Source organism: Culex pipiens, chromosome 2 (assembly GCF_016801865.2).
Source record: "Culex pipiens pallens isolate TS chromosome 2, TS_CPP_V2, whole genome shotgun sequence".
Taxonomy (NCBI): Eukaryota; Metazoa; Arthropoda; class Insecta; order Diptera; family Culicidae; genus Culex; species Culex pipiens.
The window spans coordinates 19,226,946-19,247,885 of NC_068938.1; the positions used below are offsets into that span (position 1 = coordinate 19,226,946).

At 35.2% G+C, this 20,940-nt stretch overlaps 1 protein-coding gene across 1 annotated transcript; it reads right to left on the minus strand.

Moving 5' to 3' along the window:
* Positions 1 to 4,289: 4,289 nt before the first annotated feature.
* Positions 4,290 to 19,434, minus strand: LOC120432435 (spermatogenesis-associated protein 20). Its single transcript, XM_039597653.2, has 5 exons — positions 18,945 to 19,434; positions 6,047 to 7,648; positions 5,777 to 5,985; positions 5,511 to 5,720; positions 4,290 to 5,451 (listed from the first exon to the last, which is right to left on the minus strand). Exons 1-5 carry the CDS (start codon positions 19,244 to 19,246, stop codon positions 5,186 to 5,188), a joined length of 2,589 nt encoding a protein of 862 aa, XP_039453587.1. The 5' UTR covers positions 19,247 to 19,434; the 3' UTR covers positions 4,290 to 5,185.
* Positions 19,435 to 20,940: the final 1,506 nt, after the last annotated feature.

Here is a 20,940-nt window from a genome sequence, read left to right on the forward strand (position 1 = left end):
TGTCTTGAGAAATGATTATTTGATCAATTTGTTTTCTTCAGTCAGCTCAAGTTTTTTTTATTTAAAAAACACCTTCGATTTTTTTTTTGAGTTGCTTTGGATAATTTGAACGGTGCGGGTCGCGGTCAACACGCCGGATTTTCGTTGCTGTTTCCGTCTTTGTTTTCCCCCCGATTGTGTGTGTTTTTCGGTCCGTGCGGTTTCGCGTTTTATTTGGTTTTATCTTTCCACAGCCGGCTGTCTAAGATTGAATCATTTATGCTAAACTTAACACCAAATAACCGGGAATAATCTCATCCGCATCCTCCAACTGTTTGCCTTGAGAATGCATAATACATCACATCATTCAACAAAATTTATTGATTATTGGGTCGCATCATCATCCTCTATGATGAATCCTGGCCATTACCCTTTCCCACTCACAAAATCCCAAGTAGAAGTAGTTTTCCGGCACACGTGGGGGTGTGGATATCGTATAGAACCCACTCTTTGTAGCAACCTGTGCTAACTAACATTCCCGGCTTAATCCCCCCGAGATCTACAAACTGACATGGCGGGCGCCGTTGGTGGCCAATGACTGTTACCTATTTGCTTCAGATCTAGTTTTAATGATCTTGATGTTTTATCTTTTCAACGCATTCATACATGCTGTTGATAAGGGAAACACCATTAGATCGTTTAAGCGTATGGTCAGTTGTATTGATAGGATATTACGGTCCTGTTCAGCAACGGAGAAGGACAACCATGGGTGGTCTCTCATGCTCATGCTCATACTCAAAACACCTTCGATTTTTTTTTATTCATATCACTTATTCTCGCCAAGTTTCTAAAATCGAATAATTAACTATATCCTGTTATTTTTAAAAGAATGTTTATTTTTTGAAAATGTAAACTTGCTAGTGTAAATACAAAAAAATACAAAATACCGTATTTTTTCGAAATTACTCAATATTTTAAAATTTGCAATATGGGTATCAAACGAAGCGAAATTTTGTTTCTTTATTACTTTAATAGAGTTTTCTCTGGAAAATACAAAAAAAAAAACGCAAAATATTGTATTTTTTGGAAGATACTCAAATGGATGTCAAACGAAGTGAAATGTTGCATACGTATTGAATTTATTATTTATTTTTGGAAAATACTAAAAATAATTAAAATATGTAATAATGGTATCATACAAAGCGATTTTTTTTTGTTTTTTCACCTTTTTTGTAAACACCTTTTTTGTGTTTCCAATTGATTAGACTTCTATTTCTGTTAAGTTGTGATGTTTCTTGAAAAAAAAAAATCCCCCCTGATTTTTCGGCCCGATATTGAAGGAAGAGGGGGGGGGGGACATAAACTTTGACAAATATTTGTCTCAACAGGCATTCAACAATTCAAGTTTGACTAAAGCGGGGTTTCAGAACTCGGAGTTGATGTTAAATGTTAAACCTTCGGATAATCGATATTGAAACTTTGGACAATCGAGGCTTCGGATAATCGAGCCCGGACTATATAAGAAACTTTAAAAATAAATGAAAATTCGCAATTTAAGAATCTTAAAATATTTAAGAAAGTTTAGGAATTAAAAATATTAAGAAATTTAATAAATTTAAAAAAATAGAAATTCAGGAAAATAAAAAAAATTGAAATTTAAGAAAAATTTCAAAAGTTAACAAAATTTAAGAATAAAACAATAGAAATAAAAAAATTAAAGAAAACTATAAATTAAAAAAAAAAAATAAAAATATTTAGAAATTTACAAAAAAAAAGAAATTTACAAAAAAATAGAAATTAACAAAAAATAGAAATTTAAGAAAATGAAAATTTAATAAACTGCAGAAATTTAAGAAAATTTAAAAAATATGAAATCTTAGAAATTTAAAAATTGTAAATAAATTAAACAAATATAATAAATTTAAATTTTAAGAAAACTTTGTAAATTAAGAAATATATGTATTTTGAGAAATAAATTAATTTAAAAAAATTTAGAAATGAAATAAGAAGAAATAAAAAGAAGGAAAATTTAGTAATTTAGGATAATTTGGTAATTTAGGAAAATTTAGTAATTTAAGAAAATTTAGTAATTAATTACAATAAAAAATATAATAAATCGAAAATGAATTCAAAATTTCGCATCGTTTGATAGGGTATTTTAACCATTAGTGGACCCCCTAGTAGAGCCGAAGCACATTTTTCACAAATTTTCAATATTTTAAGCACTTTTTCATAACACTTTGTACAAAATAATGGAATCTTGAGTCTTTTGAACAATTTTGAGTATTTTTTTCATCAATTATTTGTTTTTGAGCAGAAAAATAGCCAATTGAAAAAAAAGTTTTTTTTTGCCTGTTATGGACCCCCTTTTCCTATAGTGGACCCGGGTCCATAATCCGATTGTGGACCCGGGTCCACTATAGGCAAACTGTTATTTTTATACCAAATTTAACCGATATTTGATGTTTTGATGCATGGTGTAGGTCTAATGATAGATATAATGAATAAAAGATGTATTTTGCTCACTTTTCATCATGAACAAATATGTTTTGTTAACAAATTTGGCTTTAAACAACAAAAAACCTAACAGACATTTAAACACATTTATTTCCGAAAAAGATCAGAGAAAACGTTTCAAAAACCACTTTAAACATAAAAATAATTTAAAAAAGTAATTTTGATGCATCTTTTTCCATATAAATTACATAAATGGTTGACCGACACTAAACAATAGATTTGTTTTACAGTTGCTGATAAAACCACGCATGTTTATTTAAAAATAATGTTTTGTTAATGATTTATTGTTATAAAATATCATTTCAAACTGCAACTATGATGCTTCAGTTAAGTACCATTAACTATAGTTTTGATTAATTATACATTCTTTCGGCTTCAGCAAATTTGGTACTTTTAACATGAAAACAGCTATATTTATACTCATTATTGAAAAAAATATGCGTTTAGGTTGATTAAAACAAGCATTTCTTGTATGTTTAAGACAAACTTTAGCTTAAATACAAAGTTTTCTTTATTTTTGTAAGTTAAATTAACAGGGGTCCACTTTTGGAAAAGTTTGGATTTTGGTTGTCCTATATTGGACCCCCTAATTTTTGCTAGAAAATTAGCAGTTCTTCGCTTTATTTTAGTAAAGTTCCTTAAACTTACATTATTTCAACTTGCTGAAGTTGAACAATCAGTCAAAAAATGATTGGATAGTTAATTCAATCATAAAATATAAATGCAGTTTTGTTGTGAAAATGCTAGTGGCCATTGCTAATTTCAGATGTCGAACTCAAAACACTTATTTTGGCTGAAAGAACACTTTAATATCAGCCAAAATTGTTTTAAATGATGCTGAACATGCCAAAAAAAAGATTTGTAGACAACAACTCGCTTCAAATTGTGATTTTATTGAATTTTTCATCAAAAACCCTTCAGAGGGTCCACTATAGGAAAGGGGTCCACTAATGGATAACGTACCCTACCCATATTGCAAATTATGAAAATTTGAGTTTTTAGAAAACACGGTGTTTAGTGAAAAATTTGAGTTTTTAGTAGAAACAACTCTAATCTTTTGTAAAGGTCCACAAAATTTTGCGTCGTTTGATAATCACTTGACAAATAATAAAAAATAGGAATTTAAAAAGTTATTTCGTGAGAATTAATTAATTACATAGTATACACTGTATACACTGAATTAATTAACTTTTTTCAAAATTTTGCGTCGTTTGATACGCATATTGAAAGCTATGCAAAATTTTAATACTTAAAAAAATACGGTATTTTATAAAAAATAGTATTTATACAAAAACTGATTAAATGAAAAACTAGACACAAAAATGCGTCGTTTGATATTTTGCATTGAGCAAATTATAAAAAAAAACAAATTTTAACTACTAATAACATACATGAGAAAAGGTCAATGCGGATGGATAGCAAATCGAGCTCAGTAAACCCTCACAAAGACTGGTAATGAGTGAAAAAGCAATTCAGCAGAAGAAATGAAAAATCCCTTGTAAGGTTATAAAAGAGACAGATGATATGAAGAGCAAAAGAACAACATAAAATCAAGAATAAAAAATAGTCAATGTGGATGGAATGCAAATTGAGCTCAGTATCCCACATCAGAGCTTATTATCATAAATTAGAGAAAGTCAATGCAGCAACCCACTCAACACATCTAAATGGGTTGATGAGGCATCTTACCAATTCTACGAAAGTGTTTCTCGCTATCTATATTTTCTCTCTCAGTTTTGCTAATGATTCATCCCTCGCTGGTCTTTTCTTTTACACCAAAATGACAAACTTCGTAATGGTAACTTTTTCGATAATCGATAAAATTGTATTTATTTGACTGACAAATGGTAGTAAAACTGGTAATATAGTTGCAATAGATTACTCTCTCTCTCTCTCCATCCGCTCAATTCTCGACGCCCCTATCCGACCGGCCGTAACACCTACTCAAAATCCTTCTTCTGGCTTTTTTTTTGTTTTTCAAATCGAGTTTGCTTCTGTAATGACCAAATATTGGCACCATTGTTAAGTTTTTATTAGATTTAGAGCTTGCCTTATTAATCACTAGATCACATGTTGTTGTTGTTGCTGTTTCCGCTGCTTCTGCTGGTTGCTCAATTTAGTTAGATTTTTTCAGTTGGTTTTCATTTCCTAGAAGTTTTCGTAATATCAGTTGATTAAAATTATTCGTTTTTTCGTGCGCTTCTAACATTTTCTTTTCATTTTGATCTTCTAAGTGTGTGAGTGTGTGTGTGTTTGAGTTACTGTTTTTTTAAATATATTCAAAAAGTGACTTTAATGCTTTTAAATGTTTGATTAAAATTGCATTCTTAGTGTTAGTGTTATGATGCTCAACGATGATAAACTGTGTGTGTGATATTTATTTGATTCGGTGTGCTAGTTTGATTTGTTTTAGAATATGTTTGTGTTCTAAACGATTACAATTACCACTGAATATGTTATGACAAATTGGCAAAGACAAACATGACACATAACTCTGTGAATTCCTATAACGATTCGAATGAGATGTCCAAACAAGTGTGATTCTCCGTTCCAAAATCATTCAACCTTTCCTTTTAGCGGCCACCAGTTCCTGAATGAGATATACTGTATAACAGATAACGTTACCTACTACACATATTCGCTAGATCGCTTTATCCCCTTCGCTGACAGAACCTTAGGCCTCGAAAAATCAGTTCTCGTACTCGGTGTAGTCGAAGAGGTGCTTCGGCTTGATTTCTTCCGCGAGCCGGTCCGGATCTGTGAGGGGGAGCTGGCAAACCTTGTCGTGGCAGATGTACGCCGTGGGGGCGTCCTGGATCATCTTGAAGTTGTCCAGCTTCTTGCCGGCCAGGTGTTCGCTTGGTTTGGTCGGGTCTAGATGGACGACGACGAGTCCTGGGTTGTAGAAGTTCCGTACGGCGTCCACCAGGGCGTTGGTTTGGTCTCCTTCTGGGCCTGAAGTACAAGGGAGTCATAGATCTTGGGGTTTCTTAAAAGAAAAGAGTTGTACCTACCAATTACAATAAACATATCTCGACCGTGCTCCTCCATCAGCGCGGCGGACATCATCTTGGGCAGAACGTACCCAAACGGAGCCACGTTCGAGAAGTAGTCCAGCAGCTTCCGTGCCCTTTCGTGGAACGCCCCCTCGGCGAAGTAATCGCCCAGCAGCAGCAGGTTGTGCGCCGCGACGCTGTTTCCGCAAGGTTCGGCTCCGTCGTGATCTGCAAAAAATCGCAAAGTCAAGGTTTGTCAGCAAGACTCCGCTGCGCAGACCTACCCTCCTTGAGCCGCACCACCACATTCGCCGAGTTGGCCTCCGAGTAGAAGTAGGCCCCGCTGGTGTCGTCCCAGAACAGTCGGTCCTGGATCTCCTGCAGCTCGCGGGCCCACCTAAGTGCACTTGTGTCCAGCGAGGCCCGGTAGTAGTCGATCAGGCCCTTGATAAGAAAGGCGTAGTCGTCGATGAAGCCGTAGATCGGGACTTCCCTGAAAGTGATTCAAGACTTCAGTTTGAATGACCTCTGAGAAGCTTGAAGTGATAACCTACAAAGACTTGGCCTTGTCGCTGTCGTCGCCGTAGCAGGAGCGCAGCAGCTTGCCCGCCTTAGCATCAAACAGGTTCTCCCGGATGAAGGCAACCAGCTTGGCGGCGACCTCCAGATACTCTGCCCTGTTGGGAGCGTCCTTCACGCGGGACAGCTCGGCCAACCCGGACAGGATCAGCCCGTTCCACGCGCAAATGATCTTCGTGTCCAGGTGAGGTCGCGGACGTTTGTCCCGAACTTCGTGCAGAAGCTCGTTTCCGACCTTCAGGATCTTCGTTACCACCTCTTCGCTGGTATCGAGCTTCAACGCAGTTTCGCGAAGCGAACCATAAACGATCAGGATGTTCTTCCCGAGCAGATGCCCGTGGGGATCGCTGCTAGGTTCTACGTTGCCCGTCGGTTGGACGTCGTAGTGTTCGGTGAACACCTCAACCGGGTCGAGCTTACCAAGGTCACCAAACTTTTCCAAATTAGCATTAAACAAGTCCTTGATCTCCGAAAAAGTCCACGCGTAGAACGCTCCCTCAATCTTATCCTTGCTGTCCCAAGCTGGCAACGAATCCGCATCTTCCCCGCTATAAAACCCTCCCGCAGGGTGTCGCAGATCCTTGCAGATGTACTTGAAGATCGAGTCCGCAACCTCCAAATACAACGGCTTCCTCGTCGCTTTGTACCCGTTCGCGTACGCCATCAACAGCTGGCCCTGATCGTACAGCATCTTCTCAAAGTGAGGCACGTGCCACTTCTTATCAACCGAATACCTCGCAAACCCTCCAAACACATGATCGTGAATACCTCCAGCAGCCATCTTGTCCAGCGTGTTCAGCACCACCCCCAACAGCTTGCTAGCCGGATCCAGCAAGTGCAAGTGAAATATCAAATTCAACTTGGACACCTCCGGGAACTTTGGCGCTCCCATCGATCCACCCCAAACCGGATCAAAGTTCCGCCTATAAATCATGATCGCCTGCCGGAACTTCTCCTCCACCGTCAACGGCAGCTCCGGCTCCTCCTTATGCTTCTCCTCCACATTCTTCTGAATCGCCTGAATGATCGACCGCCCCGTCTCCTTCAAATCCTCCCCATCCGTCGCCCACTTGATCTTCAACTTTAGCAAAATCGTCGTAAAACCCGGCATCCCCCAGCGATCCTTCGGCGGAAAGTACGTCCCCCCGGTAATCGGCGCCAAATCCGGCGTCAACCAAACCGACATCGGCCAACCCCCGGACCCATTTATCAACAATATAAACGTCATGTACAGCTTGTCAATGTCCGGCCGTTCCTCCCGATCGACCTTCACGTTCACAAAGTTCTCGTTCATAATCTCCGCCACCTCCTCACTCTCAAACGACTCCTTCTCCATCACGTGGCACCAGTGGCACGTACTGTAACCCACCGACAGAAATATCAACTTGTTTTCAGCCCGTGCCCGAGCGATGGCCTCCTCGCCCCACGGGTACCAATCGACGGGGTTGTGGGCGTGCTGCAACAGGTACGGCGACTTTTCGTTGATCAGCCGGTTCGTGTGTTTGGGGGGCGTGCTCGTTCCGGATGGTCCCGCGCCGTCGTTGCCGGTGGCCATGGTTGAGTGGGTGGAGATGGAACTGGAAATAAAATTGTGTTAGAAAAAGTATGATCGATTTAATTCTTTTCATGACATATTGGCTCGGTTGGCACGTCGACAAGTAAAAAAAATACATTTCGAAACATTGATTCACTGTAGAAAATTTAGCTGCAAAGTTAAATATTTGTTATTTGACTATTTGTTATCTAGATTTGTTGAGACCAGCGATTCTCATCCTTCTTCTGGCTATGTTTATTTTAAAAAAATCATTAAAATCTTGATTCAGAATGTATCAATCAATAAATGGGTTTCTACATGTTGTTCGAAGAAGCATTTTACGTATGGTAATTATTTTATATTAGAATTTACTACAGTCATGCCTCCGTTTAGCATCGCATATGGGGGATGCATAACAGAGCTTAGGAGCAATTCTCTACAAAATCGATCTCTTTTTTAATTTTAATTTTTGTATTTTGACATAGGACTATGTCTCTACTTACTATATTGGGGGGCCAGTTCAGAAATTCGATCCAAACCGTCACAAGCGTGCGAAAAAAATTGACATATTTCAAACGCTTATATCTTTTCCCCCAATCGATTAATCCAGAAGATTCAATCACCAGTCGAAAGGGGAAGACTTAAGCTATCGTTTTATTACATAATAACTTTGACTAAACATAGTTAAAGCGCTTAAAACATGCAAACAAAATGAGTAATTTTTCAGTTCAAATCGGGCAGATGACCAATCAGAGCGAGCGTATGCATTCGAGGCCGCGCCCCTTTTGTGCCGTTCTCCGGCTGTGCCGTTATATAAGCAGAAAATTTCGCAAAAGCAAGTCACTTTGGAACGAGCACTCGAACTGTGCACGTCAGGCCGGCGCGGAGCAGCAGCAGCAGCAGAGGAGGACCAGCAATCAGAAGGAAGAACCACCAGCAGCAGAAGGAGGAAATTCTTACAAAGGCGCACCAAGCGGACCGGTGGAAGCCATCATGATGTGGCGGTTCTCATGTAAAATGGCCATTTCGACAGTGGTGGCCAAAAACTGGAGTGTTCGGTGCCCTCGAAGCAGGTTCCCCGGGGTCTGGGGGGACATTTCCAGAACCATACGAGTTGTGGCAATATGGGTATCAAAATTCGTGGTTTTTGATACTGAACATGAAAATGGCCATTTCGACAGTAGTAGCCAAAACCTGGAGTGGCCGGTGCTCTCAAAGCAGGTTCCCCCGGGGCCCGGGGGGGCTTTTACAGAACCATACGAGTTGTGGCAATATGGGTGTCAAAATTCATTTTTTCTGATACTGAACATGAAAATGGCCATTTCGACAGTGGTGGCCACAAACTGGAGTGGTCGGTGCCCTCGAAACAGGTTCCCCCGGGGCCCGGAGGGCCTTTTACAGAACCATACGTGTTTTGGCAATATGGGTATCAAAATTCGTGGTTTTTGATACTGAACATGAAAATGGCCATTTCGACAGTGGTGGCCAAAAACTGTAGTGGCCAGTGCCCTCGAAGCAGGTTCCCCCGGGGCTCGGAGGGCCTTTTACAGAACCATACGTGTTTTTTCAATATGGGTATCAAAATTCGTGGTTTTTGATACTGAACATGAAAATGGCCATTTCGACAGAGGTGGCCAAAAACTGGAGTGGCCAGTGCCCTCGAAGCAGGTTCCCCCGGGGCTTGGGGGGACATTTCTAGAACCATACGAGTTGTGGCAATATGGGTATCAAAATTCATTTTTTTTGATACTGAACATGAAAATTGCCATTTCGACAGTAGTAGCCAAAAACTGGAGTGGCCGGTGCTCTCAAAGCAGGTTCCCCCGGGGCCCGGGGGGACTTTTACAGAACCATACGAGTTGTGGCAATATGGGTATCAAAATTCGAGGTTTCTGATACTGAACATGAAAATGGCCATTTCGACAGTGGTGGCCAAAAACTGGAGTGGCCGGTGCCCTCGAAGCAGGTTCCCCCGGGGCCCGGAGGGCCTTTTACAGAACCATACGTGTTTTGGCAATATGGGTATCAAAATTCATGGTTTTTGAAAATGGCAATTTCGACAGTAGTGGCCACAACCTGGAGTGGCCGGTGATCTCAAAGCAGGTTCCCCCGGGGCCCGGAGGGCCTTCTACAGAACAATACGAGTTTTGGCAATATTGGTATCAACATTCATGGTTTTTGATACTGAACATGAAAATGTCCTGAAATTTCGACAGTGGTGGCCAAAAACTGGAGTGGCCGGTGCCCTCGAAGCAGGTTCCCCCGGGGTCCCCCTTTTAAAGAAACATACGAGTTTTGGCAATATGGGTATCAAAATTCATGGTTTCTGATACTGAACATGAAAATGGCAATTTCGACAGTAGTGGCCACAAACTTGAGTGGTCGGTGCCCTCGAAGCAGGCTCCCCCGAGGCCCGGAGGGCCTTTTACAGAACCATACGAGTTTTAGCAATATGGGTATCAAAATTCGTGGTTTTTGATAATGAACATGAAAATGGCCATTTCGACAGTAGTGGCCACGACCTGGAGTGGCCGGAGCCCTCATGGAAGGTTCACCTTGGGGGAACATTTATGACAATTTTGCCGACAAATCTATGAAACAAAACAAAATAATCTTATTCTAAATTTCACTAGCAATCCAAAAACATCAACAATCTCATTAAAATTGTTTGGTCCTATGTCTTTCGGTTATGTCTCTGACATACCATCTTGAACTTTTTTAATCCGGATTTTTGGTGCCTCCGGTATGCCCAAAGAAGCCATTTTGCATCATTAGTTTGTCCATATAATTTTCCATACAAATTTGGCAGCTGTCCATACAAAAATGATGTATGAAAATTCAAAAATCTGTATCTTTTGAAGGAATTTTTTGATCGATTTGGTGTCTTTGGCAAACTTGTAGGTATGGATAAGGACTACACTGAAAACCAAACTTTATTTTTCCAAAAAACACAATTTTTTTGTATGTTTCAGCGGACATCAAATGCCAACTTTTCAGGAATTTCCAGAATGTGCAAAAAATCTTTGACTGAGTTATGAATTTTTAAATCAGCATTGATTTTTTTTTCAAAAAATCGAAATATTGGTCGCAAAAATTGTCAACTTCATTTTTCGATGTAAAATTGAATTTGCAATCAAAAAATACTTCAGTGAAATTTTTATAAAATACACCGTTTTTAAGTTACAGCCATTTTTTTAGGTAACTTTTTTGAAAATAGTCGCATTTGTTCATTTTTTTCAATTAGTGCACATGTTTGCCAACTTTCGAAAAAAAAATAAGCTAAGAAAATTCTCTACATTTTTGAACTTTATTGATACGACTCTGAGATATTGCCATTTAAAGTTTTAAAAACAGGAAAATTGATGTTTTCTAAGTCTCACCCAAACAACCCACCATTATCTGATGTCGATATCACAGCAAGTAAAGTAAAATCGGACCAGATTTTCAATGTTAAAATATGAAACATTCGTGAATTTTTTCGATCTTTCCCAAAACAATATTTTTAATTTTTTTAAATCAATGCTAACATTTCAAAAGGGCGTAATATTGAATGTTTGTATTTTAAAAATGTTTCTATGAGCTACATTTCGAGAGTATAAACACATTTTTTTGAAAATATTAATTTTTTTCACAGTGCTACGTATTTTTGAAAAATCCTTTAAATTTTAGTTTTTTACTATATGGGTATTAGGGTGGCTTGAAGTTGTATGGGAAAATTTCAAAATAGACTAATTCAATCAGAACAGGTATTTCCCGATCCCATTTGGGCCCCCAAACAACCCCCCAAAATTTGGGAACGATTGGGTTTGACCCGGCTTTCCGCAAAGCGATTCAAATTTGTATGGAAATTTGTATGGGAAAACCCCCTTTTTTACATTTTAATTTTTATCATTTTCGTTTTTCACTCAAATCTAAAAACTAACACCGTAGAAGTATAGCCCTAAATGTCCTCTAAAACTTTCCCGAAGAAAGTATGGTCCTATCTTGCTTCTGAAAAAAGATACAGAGTTTTTAAAAGAGGCATTTCAAAATAAGTACTGAAAATAATATTTCTTGCCAACACTGCCAGTACTTCGGTAGATATTTCGAAATCTTATTTTTAAACGTAATAAGGAAGCAACCTAGCAAAATGGTGTCTTAAGAAAAGTTGTTGTATATGAATGTGGCTTTTATTTAAAATTATTGACGTGCAGGGTGACACACGTACAGGGTGTCCACCAAGCCCTAACTTCTACTGGTGACCTTTTAAAGCGTTGGTGTCTTAGGAAAAGTTGTTAAGCAACTTATTCCAAGAAATTTTAACATGGTTGGAAGACAGGGTGCCACATCTACAGGGTGTCAACCCATTTCTAGCTTCTATTTAAGACCTTTTTGATCACTGTAAAGTGGGCGAAAAAGGGTACAAATCGCAAATTAGGCCTGCCACGCAAAAGGAGGCTTAACAAAAATTCGTCAAAAGTCATTTTTTCACATGAAATTTTCTGGGGAATCGATGACACATGATTAAAAACACGGTAAAAAAGTTAAAATGCTAGTTTGGCAACTTTCTGATAAGTTGTATTTTTTCTGTAAATTGCTCTATAAAATAAAAGGAAGTTGAATAATGGAAATTTTTCTGTAAAAATGTTCAGGACATTGGAGCAATCTCTACAAAATCGGCCGATTTGGCTCAAACTTTGTGGAGACCTTCCCTGTTCATACAAAAATGGTACGAAAAATAAAAAATCTGTAACTTTTCAAGAATTTTTTTTACTGATTTGGTATCTTGGGCAAAGTTGTAGCTATTGATGAAGACTATTCAGAAAAAATAGAAACACGGAGTTTTTTGAAGATTTTTTAATTAAATTTCTTTTCACAAAAAAATCTGTTTCCCAAAATCTGAATTTTTTAATCTTTGATTTTTTAAATGTTTTGGGTGACAAAACCCCATATTTTGAAGTTATTCAGAATTTTGGACCAGCATTTTTCCGACGAGTTATAATTTTTTTAGACAGTGATTTTTGTAAAAAAAAGAAATCTTGTGCTTAAATTTTTTTGGCCCAATTTTTTATGTAAAATTAAATTTGCAAGATCGGAAACTGTTTTTAATTATGCGCAATCGATATCCCATTTATTGTTCCGTTTGCGTGGCAGGCCTAATTTGCGATTTGTGCTCTTTTTCGCCCACTTTACAGTGATCAAAAAGGTCTTAAATAGAAACGAGGAATGAGTTGACAACCAGTATATGTGGCACCCTGTCTTCCAACCATGTTAAAATTTCTTGGAATAAGTAGCTTAACAACTTTTCCTAAGACACCAACGCTTTAAAAGGTCACCAGTAGAAGTTAGGGCTTGGTTGACACCCTGTAGGTGTGTCACCCTGCATGTCAATAATTTTAAATAAAAGCCACATTCATATACAACAACTTTTCTTAAGACACCATTTTGCTAGGTTGCTTCCTTATTACGTTTAAAAATAAGATTTCGAAATATCTACCGAAGTACTGGCAGTGTTGGCAAGAAATATTATTTTCAGTACTTATTTTGAAATGCCTCTTTTAAAAACTCTGTATCTTTTTTCAGAAGCAAGATAGGACCATACTTTCTTCGGGAAAGTTTTAGAGGACATTCAGGGCTATACTTCTGCGGTGTTAGTTTTTAAATTGAGTGAAAAATGAAAATGATAAAAATTAAAATGTAAAAAAGGGGGTTTTCCCATACAAATTTCCATACAAATTTGAATCGCTTTGCGGAAAGCCGGGTCAAACCCAATCGCTCCCAATTTTGGGGGGTTGTTTGGGGGCCCAAATGTGACCGGAAAATGCCTGTTCTGAAAAATCGATCATGTCGAGCCACCCTAATGGGTATTAAATGACGAGAATTATTCATACATTTCAATAGTTATGACACATTTTTCCAAAATACTAAAAGAAATTACAAAACTACGTATTTTCGAAAAAATACTGAAAAATTACAGTTTTTTTTACAGTCTGGGCATCGAATGATCGGAATTTTTCATACGTGTCGATGGTATCATTTTTTCCGCAATACTCAAAATTTTCACAAACTACGTGTCCATGGTGTCGATTTCTGGAAAAGTCAGGGAGGGACCATCCACAAACCACGTGGACACTTTTTTAGAAATCTCAACCCCCCCCCCCCCTCTCGTGGACAACTGTCCATACAAAAAAAAACTTTTTTGTATGGAGCGTGGACAATCGCCATACCCCCCCCCCCCCCTAAAGTGTCCACGTGGTTTATGGATGGTCCCGGAAAACCTGGAATTGTCAGGGAATTTTATTTGACCTGGAAAAGTCAGGGAAAGTCAGGGAATTTTAAGCTGGGTCAGGGAATTTCGATGATCTTAAAAATATTACTATAAAATTTCATTTCTTTTTGAAAATTCACCCTTGATGATGTATTTGAATGTCTTCCAGGCCAAACTTTGCAACATTGATAATATTTAATTTTTTATACTGGTCAGTCCGGAAGGAACGCAAAACTCCATATAAAAAATGCTTAAGAAAAGGGTCACGAAGAAAAGGAACAGCAACGAAAAGTTGCATTTGGCATTTCTTCGCGCGTTGATTGTTTGCAATATGTTTAGGTTTAAAAATTAAATAATTTGGATTTGCTTTGGATTTGCGTTCAACTGAAAATTACAAATTACTAGCGCTCATAGGGTGGGACAATATGAGGCAGTTGCCCTACCATCCTCAGAAATTTGTTCTAAAATCGGACGTTTGCTCAGCATATATAGGGACCACAGAGAAAATCATACATTCAAAAGTTAAAAAATTCGAACATTTGAATATTTGAAAAAAAATCTAAAATTCTAAAGCTCAAAGATTCTAAATTTTGAAATTTCTGAAATTGTGATATTTTGGAATTGTTGGTTTCTTAATTTTGTTAATTCTTAAATTCTAAAAAAATTGTAAGGTATGAAAATTTTCCAAAATTTTACTTTAGTATTCGTTATCTAAATTTTTATTTTACTCAAAATTAAACAGTTACTGAACTATGATTTAAAAATGATCCAAAGTAATCAAATTTTGTGTAATCTAAAATGTAAGCAAAATAGTGATGGTGAAATGGAATTAAAAATTAAAGAATTAAAATTAAGAATTAAAGAAATAAAACAAAAATTTATGGAATAAACAGGACGGCGCGGATTTCGCGCTTTAGCAATTTTTATTAAAACAATGATTGAGAGATAAAATTACTTTCAACTTATAAAGAAAAATATTATCATGAATCAGGATAATATGTTTTTTTTTCGTTGAGTGCACAACCTTCAATTTCTTATTAATTTAAAGTTCTTCCGAAATTTTTTGTTTGTGTTTTCTCAATAAGAAACGTCGAAAGATGAAGATGAAGATTATGAAGAGATATTTTTTTTAAATGTGTTGTTGAGAATTTCCTAAATAAATGTATTACTACACTCAACTTATTTTTAAACATACTGACTCTGAATATGTAAGTTTTGTTTTGAGTAATGTTTTTTACCCTTATTTAGTGTTCTTTTATACTGGATACATTCTATTTTAATCTTGTGAATCTTAATCATATTTTAAACTTTTCCTGAAGATACAGACATTAGAATGTAACAACAATTATTATTGGGACATGTTCTAGTGGATGTACTGTGCTTATATCCCAAATATGAGCTTAATATGACGTAATAGAAGCTGGCCTCCGTCTTTGAATTTTAGATGGGATTCAAGCAGTAGAAATATTTGTTTAAATTTAAACATTCTTGAAGAAAAATAAAAACTCAAGACATTAAAAAATTACAGCTCCAACATTCAAAATTGAATTATTCAGAAATTAGGAAAAATAGTATGAAAAAACCAAAAAAAAATCATAATTAAAAAAGATCCCAAATTTTTACATAAAAAATTCAAAAAATCTGAAAAAAAATCAAAAATATCAATATACAAAAAAAAAATAAAAAAAAACAAATAAAAGAACAAAAAAAAATATTTTCTTAAATTCTTAAATTCTTAAATTCTTAAATTTTTAAATTCTTAAATTCTTAAATTCTTAAATTCTTAGATTCTTAAATTCTTAAATTCTTAAATTCTTAAATTCTTAAATTCTTAAATTCTTAAATTCTTAAATTTTTAAATTCTTAAATTCTTAAATTCTTAAATTCTTAAATTCTTAAATTCTTAAATTCTTAAATTCTTAAATTCTTAAATTCTTAAATTCTTAAATTCTTAAATTCTTAAATTCTTAAATTCTTAAATTCTTAAATTCTTAAATTCTTAAATTCTTAAATTCTTAAATTCTTAAATTCTTAAATTCTTAAATTCTTAAATTCTTAAATTCTTAAATTCTTAAATTCCTTAATTCTTAAATTATTAAATTATTAAATTCTTAAATTCTTAGTTTCTTGAATGCTGCCATTTTTGTAACCATCTTAGATTACAGAAACCCTGATAAAATTTGAAGTATTTTTGGAATTTTTTTTCGGTTAGAGAAATTTTGAGAAGAAGATGTAGGAAAATTTGCTTCGATTTTTCTAAGTGACGCTTTGGTTAGATCATCGAGTATGAACTGTATCTTAAAATCTCAAGATCGAGGATTTATTACAATGTTTAAATTTTATTATTTTTCTTTTTTTAGGTTTGATTCAGTTTTTTGATCTTGATTTCTAAATGTTGAAATTTTTGAATTTTTGTTTTGCCAGAATGTTTGTTTTCGATTTTCCCTCTAGTTTATCTAATCCTAACAAAAATACATTTTCAGCGTTTCAAGATTCTGCGTTCTGAGATTACAAAATTTAATTTATGATGACACTCTTTTGTATGTTTGTTGCAAAATTATTTTTCTTCAAATGACGTGGACTTTTCGCGGATTGGGTTTTGGGATGGATTTTATAAAATGTATTGATCGTGTGAATGATCGTCTTTAGGCTTTTTATTACTTTTTTTTTTAAATTTTATGGCAAAAATATCTTTTTGTTAAATTATTTAAGAAGATGTTTTCTTCAAATATCCAGAAAACCGTTTACTTTAAATACAAACATTGTTGAAAAAGACCTAGATCTTTTTTAAAACCGTAAAATGTACTTGAAAAATTCACATTTAATTGTATATTTTTCTTAGTTTTTCATTTTTTTTTATCTTTCTTAAGGTTCTGCAAAATTACATATTTTTGCAAGTTGACTTCTTACTTTAATTCAAATTTTCAATTGATTTGTTTTTGGAAAACTCTTAACTTTAAATTTTCTTTAGGAAATGAAGTGAAATTAACTAATCACAATTAGAAATTTGCAACAATTTTAATTATTAATTATTTCTAGAGTTTTTATTTGAAAAGGTCCTATAAGCTACTGTGTTTCATATATTTATAAGACCTATTCAAAAAAACTCTAGATTTTTTGGTAAAGGGCAACATTTAAAATGACATCACCAGATAAGATAGATAAGTACATTTTTATGGTTGCTCATTTTGGATGTTCGATAAGAAAAAAATGATTGACAAAATAAAAAAAAGTTTTTAAGTTTTTGCAGAATCCATTGTTTTAAAAATAAAATAAAAAAGTCATTGAAATTTTTCAATATCTTAAATTTCCAATATTCAAAAAGGAAAATACATAAAACCCTAAAAGCGCTCCAAACAATATGTTAGTAAAAAATAGAAAATAAAAAAAAATTTAGTGGTCTGGAGAGGTCAGGGAAAAGTCAGGGAATTTTATTTTGGGATTTGGATCGACACCATGCCGTGTTTAAAAAAAATACTAAAAATATGACTTTTCCTAATGCTTTTTTTTTTTGAAAAAAATCTGAAAATTTGAGTGTTTGTTTGTATGAAATGGTTGGATTTTTTTCATTACATCCGAAAGTTATAATATTTTTTTCAGAACACTCAAAATATTGTTAAAATTTCAAGTTTTGAAAAAATATCATTTCTATTGAAATGTATCAAAAATTCCCAATAATTCGATACCCATATTGTATAAAACTATTTTTTTATGAAAAACTCCCGATCATTTAATACCAATATTGTGAAAAAAAAAAACAAAATTTAAGTATATTTTTTGTTAAATACGTAGTTTTTGGGAAAATTTTGAATACCTTCAAAAAAATATATTGAAACTTTCTAAAGTTATGCCAAAATCCTGATCATTAGATACCCATATTGTTAAAACCAAAATTTTGAGTATTTTTTAAAAATAATCAGATCTGGGAATTTTTGGAGTATTTTCAAAAAAACTTATCTCCGAAAAGTATGAAAAATTCCCGATCATTTGATACCCATATCGTAGAGAACTGTTTTTTGCATGTTTTCAAAAATGTTTTGTGATTTTTGCTAGTATTTTCGGAAATTGTGTGTGTATGTAAAATTCCCATTCATTATATCACATTGCATTAACTAAAATTTTGAGTATTTTTTCGAAAAATATTGCATTTTAAAAATATAAGACAAATTACGAATTATAAGCGGCAGAGCAAACCGAGGCTTGCAAAACCGGGGCATAACCGTATTTCTGGGCACTGTGCCAAGAATCATAATTGACAGTCATTAACCCTTAAACTGATAATTTTTTGATCATTTCTAGAGAACTTTTGCAAAAGGTCCTATGCGCCATGGATTTCCTTTGCTGTAGTATCTTTTAAATTGAATATAAATTTTTGCCGGAATTCGAACCTCGATCTACCGCTTACGGAAGCGAAAGCGTTACCACTAGGCTACGTTGCCCGGTCTCAAGATGTCCTAGACAGATAAAATTTCTATTTGCTTGAATTTCATGAAACGACAAAATTTGAAAATTTGAATTATTCATCAATTGTTAAAAGCTGGCTTCTGATCTTTTAATGAATAATTAATTCTTATGGTTGAACTTGTTTATCCAAATTAGGGAAACATTCGAGATAAACAGTACCGTCATCTGGGGTGAATCGGGACTACAGTCTGAATAGGGACAGCAGTGTTTAGAGTACTTAAAGGTTTTAAATTTGGAAATGGATGTACACATTTTGTTGGTCTGAGTCTGTTCTATCCGAAACCAACCAGAAAAATCAAAATATTGTGCTCTAACATGGTAAAAACTGCTGTCCCAATTCGCCCCATGTGTCCCAATTCACCCCAGTTGACGGTACATGTTTTTGTGAAGGTAGCTTTTTGCCACTAAATTCAATTTATTTGCCTCTCTAGATTTTTATCTACACATTCTTGCTTGCCTGTGCTAATTTGCCGCATTTCTTATTTGCTTACATAACAAAACAACAGTTTGCTTTATCTATACAAACAATTCAACTACAAATCCACTTTCCTATCAATATTGAACCATCAACCAAGGTCTTCGCAAGATGAAAGGGGGATTTTTCTCAAGCCGAAAGAAAAAAACTTACCAAACTTGTTCGCCGTGACTGACTATCACTCTTTGTCCCAGTTGTCGCTGCTTCTGCTGCAGTGGCAAATATTGATCGAACCACCGCAACTGATGACAACAATTAGCTGACGACGACCGCTGCTGATGCTGGAAAATTCCCTTTTTCCGCTTTCCTCCGCCAGCTCCTGTTGCGTTACTACCACTGTTACTGGAACGAGCACTTTTCCACTCGGAAAACTTGTTGACGTTGTCAACGGGGCCGCTTCTAAGTCGCAAAACACCTGCCAAAGAGTTGAGCTTGGCTGCCGCACCGCAAAACATTGCCAGCGGTGAGGAAATTTTTCGGCGATTTTCCTCTTTTCTCTCTCTTGGTTAGTGGTGGTTGATTTTCCGCAGTAACATTGCAGTTCCCGACGCTTCCCCGGGGGTGGCACAGTTTTACTGATGTTTTGTACAAACTGGGATGAAAATGTACTGATTGTTGTTGTTGCGAACTTTTGTGATATTGACGTTTGCGAATGACATAATGACTGCCGGGAGAGAGAAGGGTGAGAGAGAGAGAATTCCACGCGCGTTGACGTTTGGTGAGAGAATTGTGAGTGGGATTGCTCTCTTGTGAGCGAGAAGTGCTAAACTTTTGTTTGCTTGTTTTGTTTGATTCTCAAAAAACGCTTAACCGGGCGGTGATACAAAATTTGTGGCTTTTGTGTTTCTATTTTTTTATGTTCTCGTTTATATCAAAATTTTGTAGTTTTTTGTAATTTGTAGTTTGTTGCTTTATTGGTAGTGTAGTTTTATTTTTTAAATTTTTTCATGTGATTTTAAAATAACTTTCCTTTAAATGTTTAGTTTTTTCATTAATTATATTTTTTTTTAGTCGTATTTCGCTCCACACAAAAAATTTAAAAAATTTATGAATTTGTTACGAGGGGGGAGGGGGTAAAAAATCCATTTTTTGAGTTACGTAATAAAAGAGCGCATGCTTAGGGTTTTCAGATCGTGGTTCATTGCAATGGAAATCTTTTTTCAGACTACAAGCTTCATTTTTGAAATTTCAAAACTAAAAGTATCACAAAATGCTTTATACTATCAAAGAACTAACAAAATATCAACTCTAAACTTTTACGTCTTTTACCGAAATTTGTTAAAATACACAAAAATCTTTATTGGATTGAAAATTCATAAATAAGCGTTATACAGTGTATTCTGATTAGTTTACCATCGATTTTATAAGTTTCTTTTTGTGTGAATTTCAATTTCAGCTTGTAATTAATTTTTGCCTCTTTTGTTGGGTAATTTTTAAAGAGAGAGGGCAGAGGGGACAAATCTTGCAATGCTAAAGTCACAGAGTGAGCAGTCGATGTACGTGCGATGTATGTACAGTCCAGACTCGAATTCGAAGGCCTTGGTAAGATTTCACTTCGGATAATCGAATCACGATTTTTTTTCGTTGTCTTTTTTTTACTGTTGAGCTTTAGTATGACCCTTTAACTACTCTAAAGTGATTTAGAATTTTTAAATCCAAGATGGCGGCCAAAATGGCAATGATGAAATATTGAATAAATTCCTTTATCAATTTTACGGGCAATCAACCATTCAAATTTGACTAAGATTGGGTCGCAGAACTCGAATTTGGTGTTTAAAACAACAAAATAAAAAAATACGAAAGAAAAATATGGTTCGTGATTCGATTATCCGAAGTCCCATACAAACCTTCAGATAATCGATCTTCGGATAATCGAAACTTCGGATAATCGAGGCTTCGGATAATCGAGTCTGGACTGTATCAACCTATTAAAAAATTACATACATATATTTTTTTCTTTGCTCAGCTTCAAACTTATTCTGCCCTTAGAAACTTTTCATCTCGGGATTCGAACTTATGACATTTGAGTTATGAATCTGATTCAGGCATAACAAAATTTATTAAAGTTTTATTGAATTTGGAGGAATAATTATTGATTTTTTTTAAAATAATAGCTGGAAAATTTAGGGAATATATTTGAGAAATTACG